Source organism: Pezoporus wallicus, unplaced genomic scaffold (genome assembly GCF_028554395.1).
Source record: "Pezoporus wallicus isolate ANWC-B61680 ecotype Strahan unplaced genomic scaffold, APGP_CSIRO_Pwel_v1 contig_2384, whole genome shotgun sequence".
In the NCBI taxonomy this organism is placed as follows: domain Eukaryota; kingdom Metazoa; phylum Chordata; class Aves; order Psittaciformes; family Psittacidae; genus Pezoporus; species Pezoporus wallicus.
In genome coordinates, this window is record NW_026640488.1 from 6,518,055 (window position 1) to 6,535,812 (window position 17,758).

Below are 17,758 nucleotides of genomic sequence, written 5' to 3' on the forward strand. Positions count from 1 at the left end.
AGTTGTGGATATATATTTCTAGTTTAAAAAACATCCACAGCTTTGCTATAAAAACTAGACCATGACTGCACACATCAAATGTAGCAAAGTTAAATCTGCATGACTGTTTTCACAGTTGTCGTAGTTTAAAAGCCCCACACTTGAAAAACACTAATACAGCAAATACCGGATGGACGTAAGATATGATATACTGAAACTATGAGATCAAGAGGAAAAACCTTGAGAGCCAATAAATCAGCATTGTGACGAGTGACTATCAATCCAGTCAGATCTGTTCTTATCTCAACCCCTCGTGCCCCACGTTGGGCGCCAAAAAGAACTGTCGTGGTTTAAACCCAGTCAGGTAACTCGTTCACTCACTCCCAGTTACCTTCCGGGTAACTCCCAGTTACCCCCCCACCCCGGGCACGACGTGCTGTGGTATGGAATACCTCCCCGGCTAGCCCGGGTCAGGCGCCCCGTCTCTGCTTCCTCACAGCTTCCCCTCCTCCCTGGCAGAGCATGAGCCTCACGGAGTCCTTGGTCAGGGTAAACATCACTTAGCAACAACTGAAAACATCGGCTTCACCAACACTGTTCTCAAGCTAGAAGTCAAAACACAGCACTGCACCAGTTAACACAAAGGAAAAACATGACTGCTCCTGCTGAACCCAGGACATTAGTCTTCAAGTAATAGATCTTTATTAAACTCCCTTAAGACCTCCCAAGGCTTGCAAATGACTGATTCAAATGATTTTATTGAATATGACTCTAAATCGTTTCAGTTCATAGTACAGAAATGTACTCACAAATTACAGAGAACTGTTTGCAGGTATTTGCATATCCTTAGTTACCCAAATTATTACAGAATTAAGTAGATGAAACATAAAGAGCTAAAAGGCAAAGGACTCAAAAGTATCTGAAATTGTTTCAGAATCTATTTCTGTTGTAAAATGGTATCTACAATACCTCTGCTGTAAACAGACGTATAATATAACCAGATACTATAAAAGCCAAAAATAATTCAGTGGAATGGTTTACAAGAAATGTTATTAATATATCCACAAACCAACTATACCTTCAGGGTGTTCATCCTCCATGGAAATGTCATTGCATATTTTTTCCATTACATGAAAATACTCCACTGTTCCTCCAAGGTATTTCTATTGAGCAAAGGAAAACATCCTTTCCACTTTAAAATATTACACCAGTGTCTTTGTGTATGCAACTTTATTCAATAGCTGCATCCTCCAAGCTCTAATACCATCTGTAGTCTAAAAATAAAATATACCTAAGCGTTCCATACATTTTTGCATGGTGTAACAATGTTACATGAAGAAAACATGTTAGCAAGTATTGTTGTTTCCTTTTAAGCTGAGAAAACGTAGATAAAACACACATTAAAGGTACTAAAATGTTCAACTTGGAATAGTCCAAAATACAAAACATCCTAATTGCTTGTTTCTAAAACCACTTAAAATGCAAAAACTGCGTTTTAGCACTAAGTATGATTAACAGAACATTCTGATTTATTCAAACAATAATACCTGGTGCACATGATTGTTTATTAAGAATTCACACTGTGGTGTTTATAGAAAAATATAAACAGTTATGTGTGCATATATATCATACAGTCAAAATATTTAAAAACTTTTTTCCATCTTAGATGTATATATGCAAACGAGTTCAACAGGAACAAGCACTGTTTGCACAAATGTCAAATGTTGCTTTAAGGAATGGCACTGGTGGATTGCAATGCGAATCCTAATATTTTTCCACCTTTTAAAATAACTTAAACTTTGCAGCCCAGGAGTAAATATTATTATATATTTTCATAGTAAGAGCTAACCTCCTGGAATGCTTGGAGATATATTTCCATATAACTACTCTCACCAATACTCAAGGAATTACACAGATCTTTCTACATGAGCAATTTTTACATACTTAGCCATATCAATGTAAGAATGCCTTTAAAAATACACCTAATTAAAGCGGAGTGAATTAAGACACTATTAAGATACTGACTATCATATGCATATATGACTATTGAGTCACTGAACCACTGACTTTTCAAATATTAAAAAAAATTAGCATTAAGATTTGCATTCAGATTAATGATGCATTAAAAAAATAAAAAGTTATATTATCCATATATAGTAAATCTACAAAAATCTTAGGAAAGGTTTTAATAGTCATATAAATCTTAGGAAAATAATAACTATGTGTAGACCTCAAAGATATGTCTGTATGGCAAGCACTGGTTCCTCAAAAACACTACCTACAAGTTAATATGGATGTTTGCTGAAAACAGTTTGAAGGTCCCCATATATTGCTGATTTTGAGCAGAATATGTATATATAACATAATAAATTAGAACATAATAAACATAATGAGAACCCATTTGTCTGACTACTACTTGCATTGACAAGGAGTTACAACTGTAACAGGTACCTACCTATACAACAGCCTAAAAGACAAGGGGTGAAACGGGGGTAAGAGTATTTTGAAATGACAGCTAACAATCTGAAAACACAGACATAAAGCTAAAGATTCTACCACCGCCTTTATTACAGGTAGTCACTTGGCATTTATGCAGTTTAAAGGTCTTCATATTTGTTCATATAGATTTCAAAACTTCCAACTATTTGTAATTTCATCATGTAAAGTTGCTATAATTTTAATAAACAAAGAAAAATGTTTCCGTAAAAGCACTAGTAATTCCTATGATCCATTGGTTTCTCAGTAAACAGAAAAAAATATGTCATCTGGTAGACCTGGACTTCAGATCTTTTAATGCCAAAAAGATTCCTTACTTATTCCATACTTTTACAGATTTATGTGCAATTTTCTGAAAAGACAAATATTGATAAGTAAAAGAAATAACACACTGATAAATTAAGGATATTAATTATTTCTCTCCTGGAAGAACTTATCTGCATGTATCTTCAGCAGTATTACTACAAACTTAACACACGAGAAGTTGCTACTGCTCTTGTTCAAACATCTTTAGTGAGCAACTTTAGTCTCTGACTGGAAGTTTATGTCTCCATTTTAAAAATTTGTCTTTCACTTAGGAGTTTCGTGTTTTCACACGTGTTGCCACAGAGACTATCAGAATTTACACCTAAAACTCAGTTGTTATAGTCTACCAACTCTCACTTTTTCCCATCTTAAGTAATATGCGGAAAAAAATGTGTTGAGATTGTCACTGCTGTATGTCTTTTACTGGCAAACGCAGGGAATCATAAAAGATCTGATTTCTTCAGTAAATAGTGAATATTACATTCACTTCTAAGGAACTGACATTTGCAAGATTGCCATGCTTTTAAGTATGAATGGCTCTTCCTACAAAATAATACCCATGATCACTTTTTCCATCTGATGAGAGAGACTTGAATGTATTAACGAGTACATGGTACTTCCATAGTTATATTTTATTCTCAGGAATATTTTGCTATGTTTAAAAAAGATCATTTCCCATTTTACTTAAAAGTAAGAGGAAGCCAATTCTGCCATGATGTTGACTGGGAAACCTTTTCCTAACTTCTAATATGTCTTTCAAATCTAGTCAGTAATGTTCTTTACAGACTTTCAATAGAATAACAACAACATACAAGTCTCTGATTAGTAAAGAATATCTGTATGTCCATCAGTCTAAAAAATGTCTAATACTTGAGAAACCGTAAATCTTTTGACATACAGCTACATTCAAAATCATTGCTAAATTCAATGCAAAAACTGCAGCCATTACTGCAGGAAAACTGAAAAGCACTGGGAGGAAAAAATACCCGACATTCTTTAAATTATATGACTGCCAAATTAAGACACTGACCAAAATTTACAGTGCATTCAATTCAATGGCTTCTGATGAAAGATTTTGCCACCAGTAAATCACTAAAGTATAACCTATTGTAGTTCCCGTACTAAAAACTTGCTTTATCAAAAAACAAAGAAGAAAGGGAATAGACTAAAGGTTCTTTGTAGTGAAGTGATAAGCCTGCTTCTTAGACGAGGTACTTTACCAATGAAAGGAATCTTGTTCTCTGAGGAGTCACAGAACTCCTTAAGTCAAGGACTTTTCCTAATGTACTAGAATATAATGAGGAGAAACACATGGTCTGCAAAATTGTCATGTTCTAAAATATTCAGTCTGCCATAGTTCTAACTTAATATTTACAAATTTCCACCGTACCAGAAGAGAATCACCACAATTCAGAGTAGTGAAAACAACTGTGACTACTCCTGTCTCCCACTAACTGGCAAAACAAGCCAGGTGCATTCATTTAAGAAATTAAGGCATTTCTTTTCACAGGCTTAACTACAGCAATCCTAAATTAAAGTGACAAAGGCATAGAATGTAGTGGAAAGTCCATCTCCAAGAGATGTGGTTGTAATACAATATAATTCATCACAAACCTCCCTTTAAATTCAGTATCCCCTATGGAAGAATTTCCTTAAATTGAGTAAACTTTATTTTTGCAACATATTTTTCTCTCAGTCTCTTGTGTCCAAGCCCCTACGTTGTTTCTTCATTACATTTCTGTCACCAGTATTATTGGAAAAGACAAAGACTCTGAACAGCTCCTTGTAGCAATTACAAAAAATAAAAATGTATCCAGAGTCTCAGTAGTTTAACAACAGTAGTCATACACTTTGAAACAACATACATGAAGTGGATTATATTGACAGTAAACATTAAGTTCCAATGCCTAGGGAGGGAATGTTTAATGTGAAAATTTGCTGTGGTTGCTCAAATGATTGTAAGGCTGTAGCATTCTCAAAGCTCCATCTGTGTTTTGCCTCAAGACAGATTACTTGAACATGACAGAGACTTCCAAAACTGTTTTTCTAGATCTTGGTTTATCAGGAAGCTATAAAAAGAGACTTTCAACATTTTAATTTTTTTTAACTGCAAAAGACAAATATCAGATTACATGCTGTTTTTTCTCAAATGCCCTACTGGAAAAACAGCAATGCATAGGGTATATGCAAATAAACCAAAACAAAATCTCCCAAACCCCAAGTTTGTATAAGTGAAACTTCAAGCTACTTTGGGAGCTTCCTAATGCTCCCCATCTCTAATCAATGAAAGCTTGCAAAAAATCACAGATAAAAGTTCATGATTAGGCTGAATTTCTGGCTCTCTTTAAATCAAGCATTTGAAGAGGGAGAAAATAACACAGATTTACAGAATTTTCAAGAACAGGAACATAATTGCCAATACTTAAAATTTTATCCCATACAAAATAACTAGTAGCAGAATCTTACCTTGATCAAATGGTTTACCGGGACTCCATGTACGGAAATAATCATCCTGGAAAGGGAGAAACAACCTACATTTAGTAAAATATAAAGACTCCATGTACACATGAAAAACTCACAGAATAATGAAAGACGTAAGATGTATACCAACCTCTACTTCCTAGAAAAGGCAAGCAGTTAAGGGAAAAAAAAGGGGGGAGAGAAAAAGATTACAGTCATCATAATGGGACAAATGACTCAAAGAATAAAACAATGTCATTCAGAGGTATTTGTACTCATTAATTAAAAATGCTATTTAATGTTACTTTCTAGCACTTAAAATAGAAAAATATTTCTCACAGTACTTACATAGGTAATGTTTCTAACACTGCTTTTAAAATCTTACAGTAGTTTTCCTGTACTTTAAGGTCTAAGATACTGATTAACTTAATTACATTTTCCATGAATGATTTTTCAAAAACCAAAGCTCCAAAATAGTCATCAATAAAATACAGCTATGTTTTAAAGAATGATACACAAATTTTAGAAAAATAAATATTCTGCCATGTAGTTTTCAACTGCATCAGTCAGAACTGTCATTAAGTAAGTCTAATTAACTCTGTTTTCTACAAACCATTTTCCTAAACATAAAATATCCTCCTAATTATGTCATCAGCTATATTAGACTACAATTTCAAGAAGGAAAAACTTGAATTAAATGAATTGCTTTCAAGCTTTTTAAGAAATTTTATTAACTAGATTCATAGCTGATGTAAATAAAGCAATCTGCACACCTCAGATAACAGGTAGAGCAGAAAAAATACTAGAATCATTTTTTATGTCTTAATTTAACTCCTTATTCTCTAGAATAAAACATTTAAAAGATTGTACCAGACATTTTAATGTCTGCACAAATCAAGGTTCACAAACTGCATTGGGTGCATTGTCACATCCAGCACTTCCACCCCACTTGCTAAAATATCACCAAAACCGCCATAAAGAAACTCAATTTATAATAAATTGCAACCACTGGGAAAATGCGAGTCTCATATAGCTGTCAAAGCCACATAATCACAACTTCAGAACAATCAAGCATCAAGCACATCTTCACAGGAACAAAGCACTCTCTGGGTTTTAGTGGTTCAACAGCCTTACCACAAAGGGGATGAGGTGGGGGTAAAGGGGAAGGAGTGGTTGCAGCCTAAACTGTATTGCAATGATTTTTATTAGCATAAATGTTATGGAAATGTGTGTTTTGAAAGAGGAAGAAAGAAATGATTAGATCTGGAAGTGCAAAGTAAAACCAAAGTTCTGTAGCAATACGTACGCATTCCTCTGATGTGGCACAGATTAACAATCTATAATTTTTTTTTAATTATGCAAGAGAGAAGCAGGAATTACAATTATGGCAGTGTTTTCCAATTGTATCCCTCCTAATAGTAACTATGGAGATGTTATTTCTGCAGTGGTGTTCTGAAGAAGTTTGACACAGCATTAATGCAATGCTATTCATTCCATGAACCACACCACATCACTGGCAAATATTTCAACTCTTGAAAAAACAGAGGTGTCAGACTGCCTTTCCATTTCTACTAAACCAGTAACATTCACTCACAAGAAGGCTATTCAGACAATATGCTTATTTTTAAAATGGTGAAAACTTGGAATAACTAGAACACATTAGGATGAATTTCTTCACCAAAAGGGTATTCAGGCATTGGAACAGGCTGCTCAAGGAAGCACTGGAATCACAGTCCCTGGAAGTGTTCAAAAAACCATGTAGATGAGGCCCTTAGTGACATGGTTTAGTGGTGGAATCAGCAGTCATGGGTTAATGGTTGGACTTGATGGTCTTAAAGATCTTTTCCAACCTAGTTAATTCAATAAAAAAGCTGTTAGAACAAAAGAGCAATCATCCTGAGGTCAAAATCCCTTCTAAAACAAGGCATCCAGCATTATGCTTAAGGAAGAACATTGGAGTGGGGCTGCTTGTACAAATTACACATTCTCAATTTGGCCTCAAACTAACCAGACAATAAATAAATTCTTGTTCATCTCTATACTGCAGACAACTTCACAGATCCCAAATACAACATACCTCAGGCTTTTCTAGAAATAAGTCTTAGCTGACCGACTTCTGACTACAAAGCCACTCCATACCATTCCCGTTACCCTTTCCTCAATCATTTCCAAGTCTATTTTTTTAAAAAAGGCATGACTAGCATTACACAGATCTTTCAAGATGAAAAGGAACAACACACCTACACACAACACTATAACATTATTTTGTTCTGTATTCCTCTCCCCATTAAGGTTACCCCTCCTTTTTTTTCTTTAGGTTGGGGGGAGTGTTCTGGGTTTTGTTTTGTTTGGGTTTTTTTAATTGTACTATGGTTTGAACGGATTATGGTTTACATGAAATTTTCTATCTTAAATCCAAAACATATATATCCATATACCATATATATTTATACTGATTTTTCTAAGGGTTAATTTTTCAAATCAACTGTTACTTGAAGAAAGTCCATTACTGGGTATGTTAAAATCTTTATGTGCCTCTAACATCAACATAAAATAGTTGATTGATTCTCAGATTAAGTAAGGAAATTGCTTCAATAAATTGTTCTACAATTTTACATATATTTCTAAAGCTATTTAACCTACCACATGTATAAGAATCTGGCTTCCTGTTACATTCAGACCTTTCCTGATCTTCAATCAATAAGAGTTTGATTATTATAATGTTCAATATCCTCTTGAGAATGTCAAGATGACTATGCAATTTACAAAGCCTCGATTTTAATATAAAATTAAAAACAGAATGAACAAATACACAGTTTACAATCGGCTGAGTAGCATCACAGCTCCAGCCAAAGCATCTACAAATGCAAAAGCAATGTCTCAGGACAGAGCCTATGACATCTGATTAAAGGCAGACTGTAAAAATACACAGAATAAAGTCTCAGATCTGTCACAGTAGCCATACTGCTTTTTTAATGTTTTCTAGCTAAAGGTATACATGCATTTGAAATAGAAAATTCATCCTTACTGCTCTACTGGAAACTACATGAAATGTCAATAATTCCTTCAAGTCTTTCTGTCTGAAAGACACATAAAGCCATGTATGATGGATTCCAATGAGTTTAATATCCATGCCTTAAAATTATACATGTTTAAACATTATGTTCAGTCAAGGTCAGTGTTGAACTGTTTCTAAGTGTTGAAGTTCATGCTACAATTACACATGCACTTTCAGACCAATAAATATTTTTTATGACAGCCTTAAGAAAAGGATTCAAAATGACCAAAAGCAGTTTAGTCAGAGAAGTTCTATTAAAATAAATAAATAAAAACATAATATTAAAAAAATTAAGTATTTTGTCTTGAACACTTCTATTGCTCTTTTTGGAGTTCTATATTCTTCTACATGAATTATTCTATTCGCATTCTTAAAAAACAGTACAGTAAGAGAGAAAAAAGCTCACTTAATAAAAATCATATCTGACAATGTAGTTATGCAGCAGAAGTTTTGAGCTTCCAAGATAGGAAATTAATAGGATCATATTATTGTGACTTGTGTACAGCATTTGTTACAGAATTTTATTAATCTCTGCAGCATTTTCTGTAGATGCTGCCATATACGGTTGACATGACATTAGTTGTTATCCAACAGAAATCTATATTGCTAAACATAATGATACATGGCAGACACAATGAGTCTGACTCGGAGAACAGCAGGTATCCTCAAGCTGGGAGGGCAGTTTCCTCACAAATAGTTTCAGACCAAATTGACCTGAAAAAAACCAACTCACAGATAAAAGAAAATCCAGGCCTTGTTCTGTGTTCACATTTCACCTCTAGTACGGCCTATACATTAAAAGCCTATATATTAAAAGCAAACCTGATTTATGTCAGAGAATCCATTGAAATTGAAGCGGTTTTCTAAATTTATAAATATCTTTGTATTTTATCCAAATATAACTTCACTGCTACAGAACAGGTTGTACAGCGTATGACTTACAAACTACCAATTTAGGGAAAAGCCTAATAGGCAACTGTTCAATGTGAGATACCGTTTCATACATAATGCCCTTTTAAGAAAGAATACTTCTAACAGTTACTAAAGCAGGAAAGATACAAGATTTCCTGAACTTTATTCAATACCAAACTGAATTCTGCCCATACAAAATTCTCAAGTTTTAAACGATTAAGCATGATGCAAAAATACAGTTTACTGCTGGCCTCTCTATTCCTACACAGGGCTTGGGGTTTTTATCAAAAAATAGCTACATGTTCCAATTTGTAGATGTACATGAAATCCTATTTTGACAATTTCAGAAACAGAAGTCTTTCAGGCTGCACATGCTCCATAATATAACTTAAAACCCACAGTATTAGATTGAGATTTTTTTCCTCGCTGCCATTAGCTTTAAGACTATTATGCTGTTTTTAATTTCAAGGAGCTCTTAATCAGTTTTCTATTACATTTCTTCTATCTCCATCTCAAGTACATACATCTGTTTTTCATCAGATCTGAAAGCTCTTCACCTCTTTTAGGCTAGGTCTTTGCTATTCAGTAGTTATGCTATTTTCAGACTCCATTTCAACAAGCCAAATGAGTTGAGCCAATAGTCCAACACTGCAGCTTTCCATCTGCCTCCATCTCACTTCTGCAGCAGACTTGAGCTCACAAAGTTATCTCTCCTTCACATCTTTCCACCTCCCCAATAGCAAAGAGTTTGACTCATCTGCACCAAACCTTCCCACAGTGACTCTGTAACACATATTTATGTTCTAAGTCTCACTGAAATAGCTCTGATGATAGGGGTGTCACCCAATACCTGTCCCAGCTTCATTCCACTGCTGGAAAAACAAAGTTAGCATCAACAGTGTGCAGAAAGTATTCTTCTACTGAGATCTTGCTCTAGCACCATCAGCCTAACATCAGCAAGATTGACATTACCCTGCAGAGCCATAAATTACTGGTCACATAGGGAAATGTTACAGCAATTAAAGAATGAGACACCATGAAAGCTTCCATTATATGCTAAATTCACCATTCCTAACTCTGCAGTTCCCCCAAACAAATGAGGGCCACAGGTAGCATACACAGAATAACTAAGATACTCCAGCTACATCTAATGAGAGTACTACCCCGAAACATAAACCGTAACTGGGGAAGGATAAGCTGAACCATGACAATGCATGATGCTTGTGTACTGGGAAATTCTTTGACCTGAAATCTGAGCCAGTCTGGAATTCTCATCCATGATACAGACATGCTCTTCAGCAGCATGTGAATACTCACCTGCCTATCAGATGCTGCTTTTCATCTCTGCTGACCCACATAGACAACTGATCTATCATAAGCCCTGTAAACACTGTCGTATAAATGTGGAGCATTAGTTTAGCCAGTTAACTGCAGGACTGTACACGCAATGGAATAAGGTAGCTACCACACTCTTCAGCACTCTATTTACTATCACAACATCTCATGTGTCTCAGAACATCTGTGAGGGCAAGAAGCCTGGACAGACCATGTGCTCTGGAGGACTTTTTCCTAATAGTCCCAGACACATTGAATAGGTTGCTTAATCTGTAGGACAGTATGAACATACCTTATGTGATACCACACAGCTTGAGGACATGAAGAAGAACTAGGAAGAGAACTAGTTTAGGGAGTGAAGGTACTGTTTGTATAGCAGAATTTTTTGGCTCTATAGTTTCTTCTCAACAGGATACATCACTTCTCACCAGCTGAGATACCTCTTATGTTTCCCCATGCCACCTTTGAGGATTCCTTTCCAACACTCAAAAAGAGGCACAGAGCAGGAACCCTTCTTTAGTGAATCAAAGTTTAAAGAATAAGCGACCAGATTTATTACCTAGACTGAAGAAATGAGAAAAAAATACTCAGAAGATTTTTACAGGCTAGCAGAAAGGTGACTCCTGCTATAATTGACTCCTTTCCCCAGACTAAGTCTTCCATTAGAAATACAATTAGTTTTGCAAAAACCAGCAGAAGTAATTCAGTGTATAAAGTACCTCAGACACAGATAGATGTGCACTCTACACCCACTACACTTCTGGGAACTGGTCAATCTTTAAAATCAGTTTAGTAAGTCAAAAGAATTCATATGAGAAAACAAACACCAGAATACTGAACCACCACAGAGGCAAGATCAGCACTACTTCTCTGGTAGTAAAAAACCTCAACAACTATAGGGAAGACTGAGGCTTGCTGCACAGCTCCTTTCTTGTTGTTTGGCACCTAGCTTTCCCGAGTGAGGTTCTGGAGTGACGTGTGGAAGGATGCCAGTTTGCTTTTCAATGCTCCAGGGAGGCTGATGTCAGCTTCCACTGCTGCCCCAGGCTCCTGGGCCATGCCACCCCCGAGGCCTGTATTCACAGAACTGGCAAAGCACAATTAGCATCAATAGCTGCTTCCAGCAACTCTGGCACTCAGATTCCCACACTCAATATTTATCCCGCTCCCCTTCTTTGCCTCACACTTCTAGTACCGTTGATGAGACTGGGCTAAACGCCATCACTTTTCAGCCCTCTCTCCCTCTATTTCACAGATCTCATTCAGTAAGATTTCTCTGAAGGCTAGTTGGTACTAGCAGCATTACTAACAGCACATCTGAATAGCACAGTACTGAAATCATTTGCCAAGAAATACCAAATGCTTACTTAAGCTTATATTCAGAAATACTGAGAAAATACTGAAAAACATTTTGAAGAGAAAGGAATTAACATCAAAACATGAACACTACAAGCTTCTAAATCCCAATAAAATTTTAAACATTGTCTCTTTAAAAGTGCATCTCATTTCTTATCATGAATAAAAAGCAAATTAACCACTAAATTAACCATCTTTCCACTTTAAACACATATAAAAAGTTTTGACCATGTTCCTATTAAGCTGTCAAGATTCAACTTGTGAGGAGGGCTTTAAAACAGGTTAGACGACAGGATCTGTAGTCTAATAAACCTGAGAGAAGAGTTGAAAACAGGCTATATATGTGAGATTGAAGGCCACCTGTGGGACTTCCACATGCCTGTTTAGAAGGGCTGCTGTTCACTTTCCTCAAATGCCCCTTCACTAATGGGAAAGCTCCTGGCAACAAGGGCAAAACTTATTTCATGACCTCTACATACAACGCCACAGTCCAGAGGACAGACAGTCAAGATTGGCTGAACAACTGTACAGAGAGACCAGATCTCATCTTGGGGCTGGAGGGTATTTACCTAAGTGTGTTAAAAGAGATGGCCAATATGATTGTGAGGCTATGGCTTGAATCTAAGAAAAATGGTTGACTGCACCAGGGAGATCTCTGGGAAGTGGAAAAAGAGCTAGCATCTTAAAAAAATTAAAGGCAAGAAGTTAGATGCAGGGAACTACAGGTGAAGCAGCCTTACTTTAGTCCTTGTAAACATCAATGGAAAACACCCTCTTTGAGTCCTTTTCCATGCACATGACAGACAAGAACAAATACTCAGCACAGACCCACCAAGGATTTGTAGTGCTTCATCACCCAAACTGCCTTCTACAATGAAGCAACAGTTTTGTGCACAAGGGGAAAATGGGGGCCATGCTGATCAAGAAAATATTGTTCTGTGGTTTTTAGCATACTCCATATTTAGAAACAAAGTCAAAAGAGACTTTTTTTGTTGTGCTACATCAAATAGTGATGTTCTTGCCTTGCAGCAGAAAAAGCAGGGTGCCATATTCAAGGCAGGCAAACTGCATCTTTGCTCTGAGGCAGTTCATTAAAAGAACACTCCTGAACAGTATCTCATGCAGAAAATACCATCTTAAGACCCAAACGCTAGATATAAGGGAACTCTACAAAAACAGGGTCAGTTTGATTGACATGGAGAACCACAGAAAGAAAATTCAAAACCAGAATTTGCATTTTCTAAGTCTTTTTCACGTCAAACAATCTTGACAGTGGGACAGCAAGTGATCTTTCAGTGGAAAGAAGTACTTTTCTGTAGCACTACAAACACAGCTCATGTACATTGCCATTGTACTTTGTAATGCACCTGATTTTCGGTACAGATCAGTCATAGCTTCATTTCTTCATTTAAGACTGAGAAAAGCTCATTCCTTCTTACAATATCCTGAGGGCCTCTATCATTCTTTATAAGCATTAGTCTCATAATTCCTGATGATGGGCTCTTGTCGAGTGAAGAATAAACCAAAATGATTTGGGATAAATCACCACTAAAAATCAGAACATTCACTGGAGTATCAATTTTGATGCTATTTGAAGCTCTGCCTGTTGAAAAAAAAAGTGGATGGTAGACTGGCTCAGCAGCCTACTTGGACCAAATGTGATTAATAAAATTGGGAAAATAAAAATGTCCTTCTGCTTCAAAGGCTGCAATAGTCCAGAAATAGCCAGGGCTCAGGTAACTGATCTGCCTTCCTCCCCCGCCTTAAAAAATAAATAATACAGTTATGAAAATTGTTGCATTATGTTCAGGACAAAAACCCTGAAAGGTGTGAAAGGCACAAAGGGCACAAAGACAGAAACACTCTAGCTTTGAAGGGGCTTCTTAGTGTCTAAGAAAGGTATTTGCAAAGTCCTTGACCCTTACTCAATTTCTAGAAAACATTTTTTGAACCATATCTGAGGACAGCAAGAGGCAAGAAAAGTGCTACTTATCAGCTCTCCTTCAGGAAGCTGAAAGTTTCTGTATTTTTAGCATGTCAAGGAGACCAACCTGCAGTTACAAAAGAGATACTATACTTTTCCTGTTGTTGCTTGTTTTCCAGCCTGGAGAAAATTTATTGCAAAGATAATCATAAAGTGTGCCATAACATGCCAGCTGCATAGACAGGATTTGGTATGTTTCTTCCAACAGGTAGTCACTTACGCCAAGGCACAGAACAACGTTCTGGTATAACTCTCATTGCCATGGAGACAGAGAATACCCTAGTGTGAAAAGAGACCAAACCAGAAAAAACTAAAGGGAAGAAATTAAGAAATACAAAAGATTATGAGAGAGGCACTACAGAACAATTGACATGACAAAGCAAGTAAGTACAGATGTGGCAACAGAAAAGGGGATGGAAGGTCTACTAAGGACAATGTAATGAAGGCAGTTAAAAACTGAAGAGTGCTGCACAGATTTTAAGAAGTAAAGCAAAGCTATGCTGAAAGAGTTAGTACCTATTTTTGTATGATCTGTACCGGTGGTTTTGGTTTTGTTTTTTTCTCTTGTAAACAGCTGACGTCTCAAAAAAAAAAAAAAAAAGGAAAAGAAAAATCCACATAATCAACAGATACCTGAACTTGGAATCTGTGAAGATATAAGCTGCACTTCAGAATCTCTAATTAAACCTGTGATAGAGACATTCAACATTCTTTGTGAATATTAACACTGCATGATTATACGTGTTCATTATAGTCAAGCCTATATAGCTTATACCAGATGGGGTACAAAAAATACTGCAAATTGGGTAGATCCACAGAGAGTAAAAACAGAAAAAAAACTATATTGTTAAATTAAAATGAAACAAATCTATATGCAAAAACATTAATTTGTTCAGAAATTTAATCATTATACAACTATACCCTGGTAAAACATTATTCTTTTTAAAGTCAAACATAATGTAAGCAAACTCCTCTTTGATTCAAGATGGAATTCAAAATTTCTCAAGAGTTTTGTCCTAAATTCATCACTAAAAAGCATCAACTTCAATGCATTTTTATGCCTTCTTGCTCCAAGTCACCCTGTTGAGATTACAAAATTTACTGATACAATCAGTAATACAGAAGCCTAAAAATATCATATGAATCATCAAATCTCATGAGTTAAACATTAAAAAACTGTATAAAAAGCAATCACTACAACTGCTGTAGTATGGATATTAATGTAGGAACATGTTAAACACTTTTTATTTTTAATCAACTAAAAAGAAACTAAAAAAAAGCAGCATGCACCAAGCATACTGTGAATTTTAAAGAGATAACTCATTTCAATAAGATCATCAAATTCTTAACAAGAATTTTTGGTTACTGATTTATCGTAACTGGACTTTATTGGTTAACATACCTTTATAATCTTTCAGGTATCTCATTCCAGTTGTTGAGAAATGTTATTATAGAGATCCTATAGGCCCTGACTCTGACATATCTTGCTTAAATGCCAAATACCTTCTCCAAGTTTTTAGGGAAACTCTGTTGTCTTCTAGTAAATAACTAGTAAGATAATCAATCTAGCAGATAATGAGATAACTGATATAAATCATTATCATTGAATGGTTTGGGTTGGAAGGGACCTTAAAGATCATCTAGTTCCAACCACCTTGCCACGGGAAGGGACACCTTCCACTAGACCAGGTTGCTCCAAGCCTCATCCAACCTGACCTAGAACACTGCCAGGGATGGGGCAGCCACAGCTTCTCTGGGCAACCTGTGCCAGTGCCTCACCACTCTCACAGTGAAGAATCTCTTCCTAATGTCTAATGTAAATCTCCCCTCTGACAATTTAATGCCATTCTCCCTTGTCCTGTCACTACATGCACTTGTAGAAAGTTCTCTCCAGATTTCTGACCCCTAAGGGATGCCCCTCACCACCAGTCTCCACTTAGAGCCATCAACAGCAACCTTCTGAGAGAAACCATGTGGCATCCCTGGCAGTGTTCAAGATCAGGCTGGACGAAGCCTTGGGTGATACGGTTTAGTGTGAGGTGTCCCTGCCCATGGCAGGGGGGTTGGAACTAGATGATCTTAAGGTCCTTTCCAACCCTAACGATTCTATGATTCTAATTCCTTTTTTATCAAGCAGTCCATCCATCAAATCCATGACTCTCCAGTTTAGAGACAAGGATGTCATGTGGGAAGGTGTCAAATGCTTTGCATAAGTTCAAGTAGATGATATCAGTCACTCTTGCTTTATCCACCAACAACACAGTCCTGTCATAGAAGGTCACCAAATCTGTCAGGCATTATTTGCCCTACGTTGGCTGGCACCCATCACCTCTTCATTTTCCAGGTACCTTGGCAGTTTCCAGGAGCATCTGCTCTATGATCTTGCTGGGCACTGAGGTGAGTCTGACTGGTCTGTAGTTCCCCAGGTTTTCCTTTTTAACCTTTTTAAAAATCAGGGTTATATTTCCCCTGTTCCAGTCAGTGTGAACTACATCAGACTGCCACGATCTACCAAATGATGGATAGTGACTTAGCCACTGAATCCAGCAGCTACCTCAGGAACCGCAGATCCATTTCTTCGGGTCCTATGGATTAGTGCACCTTGAGGCTCCTTAGGTGGTCTCAAGCCTCATCTCCTACATCAGATGGTTCTTCAGCCTACCAATCTCTGCTTTTGCCTTCTGTGACTTGGTACGGCAGTATGGCTGGAGCTCTTGCCAGCTAAGACAGAGGCACTGAATATCTCAGCCTTCTCCACGTCCCACCTGACAAGGTCTCTCATTTCATTCCAGAGAGGGCCCACATTTTCCCTAGTTTTTTCTTTCATCACTGATATGCCTATAGAAGATTTTCTTTTTGCCCTTGATGTCCCTGGCCAGCTTTAATTCTATCAGGGCTTCAGCTTTTCTAACCTGACCCCTGGCTGCTCAGACAATTTTTTTTTTATTTCTCCCAGGCTACCTGTCCCTGCTTTCACCTTCTGTAGGCTTTCTTTTTATGCTGGAGTTTGTCCAGAAGCTCCTTGTTTATCCATGCAGGCCTCCTGGTGTTCTTGCCTGATGTCCTCTTTGCTTGGATGCACCATTTCTGAGCTTGGAGGAGGGGTTATCCATGAACATTAACCAACTTTCTTGGGCCTCTCTTCTCTCCAAGACTTCATCCCATGATACTCTACGAAGCAGATTCCTCAAGAGGCCAAGGTCTGCTCTGCTGAAGTCCAGGGTAGCGCGCTTGCACTCTCCTCACTGCCGTAAAGATCTCAAGGTCTATGGTTACACTGTCATTGGAGCTAAAGCTTTACATTCCCCACCAGCCCCTTCTGGTTGGTGAGAAAAAAGTCCAATATAGCACCTCTCCTTATTGGGTTGTCTATCACACGGAGAAGAAAGGTACCATCAATATATTTCAAGAACCTCCTTTATGGCTTATGTCCTGCTGCGCTGTCCCTCCAACAAATAACAGGGTAACTCTTGCCACTATACTTGCTCAGGTCCTACAGTTTCCATTGTGAGTAACAAAAGAAAAACAAGTAAGCGTTATTATACAATTTATTTACAATGTTCTATAACTTTTCACAGAACTTACGAAGCAAAGGCTACTGTTTCCCCCAACCCGTTTGGAACCTGTGAAATCTGAGGTGAAACTGTGAAGCCCTGTCTACTTATTCACTTAAGAGGTCACTTATTCAAGTGTCAAAATGACTGAATTCCATTTCAGGATCTCATTATATATATGCATGCAAAAGGTAACTAAGTAGTATTAGTTTCTCTAGACAACTACATATTTGAAGTAAATGGTAAGCTGTGTCCAAGTCCTATATGAAATAAGACCCCATACTTAAGGGCAAACTAAGATGTATCATCACCTTTTAT

The 17,758-nt window shown here is 36.9% G+C and overlaps 1 protein-coding gene across 2 annotated transcripts in view; it reads right to left on the reverse strand.

Moving 5' to 3' along the window:
* The window catches only part of SPOCK3 (SPARC (osteonectin), cwcv and kazal like domains proteoglycan 3), a 187,032-nt gene that overhangs the window by 105,235 nt on the left and 64,039 nt on the right, over nucleotides 1-17,758 (reverse strand). For both annotated transcript variants that reach the window (XM_057419064.1, XM_057419063.1), the window contains exon 3: nucleotides 5,248-5,293. In XM_057419064.1, coding sequence (XP_057275047.1) covers nucleotides 5,248-5,293 — 46 coding nt within the window. The remainder of the gene's footprint in view (nucleotides 1-5,247; nucleotides 5,294-17,758) is intronic.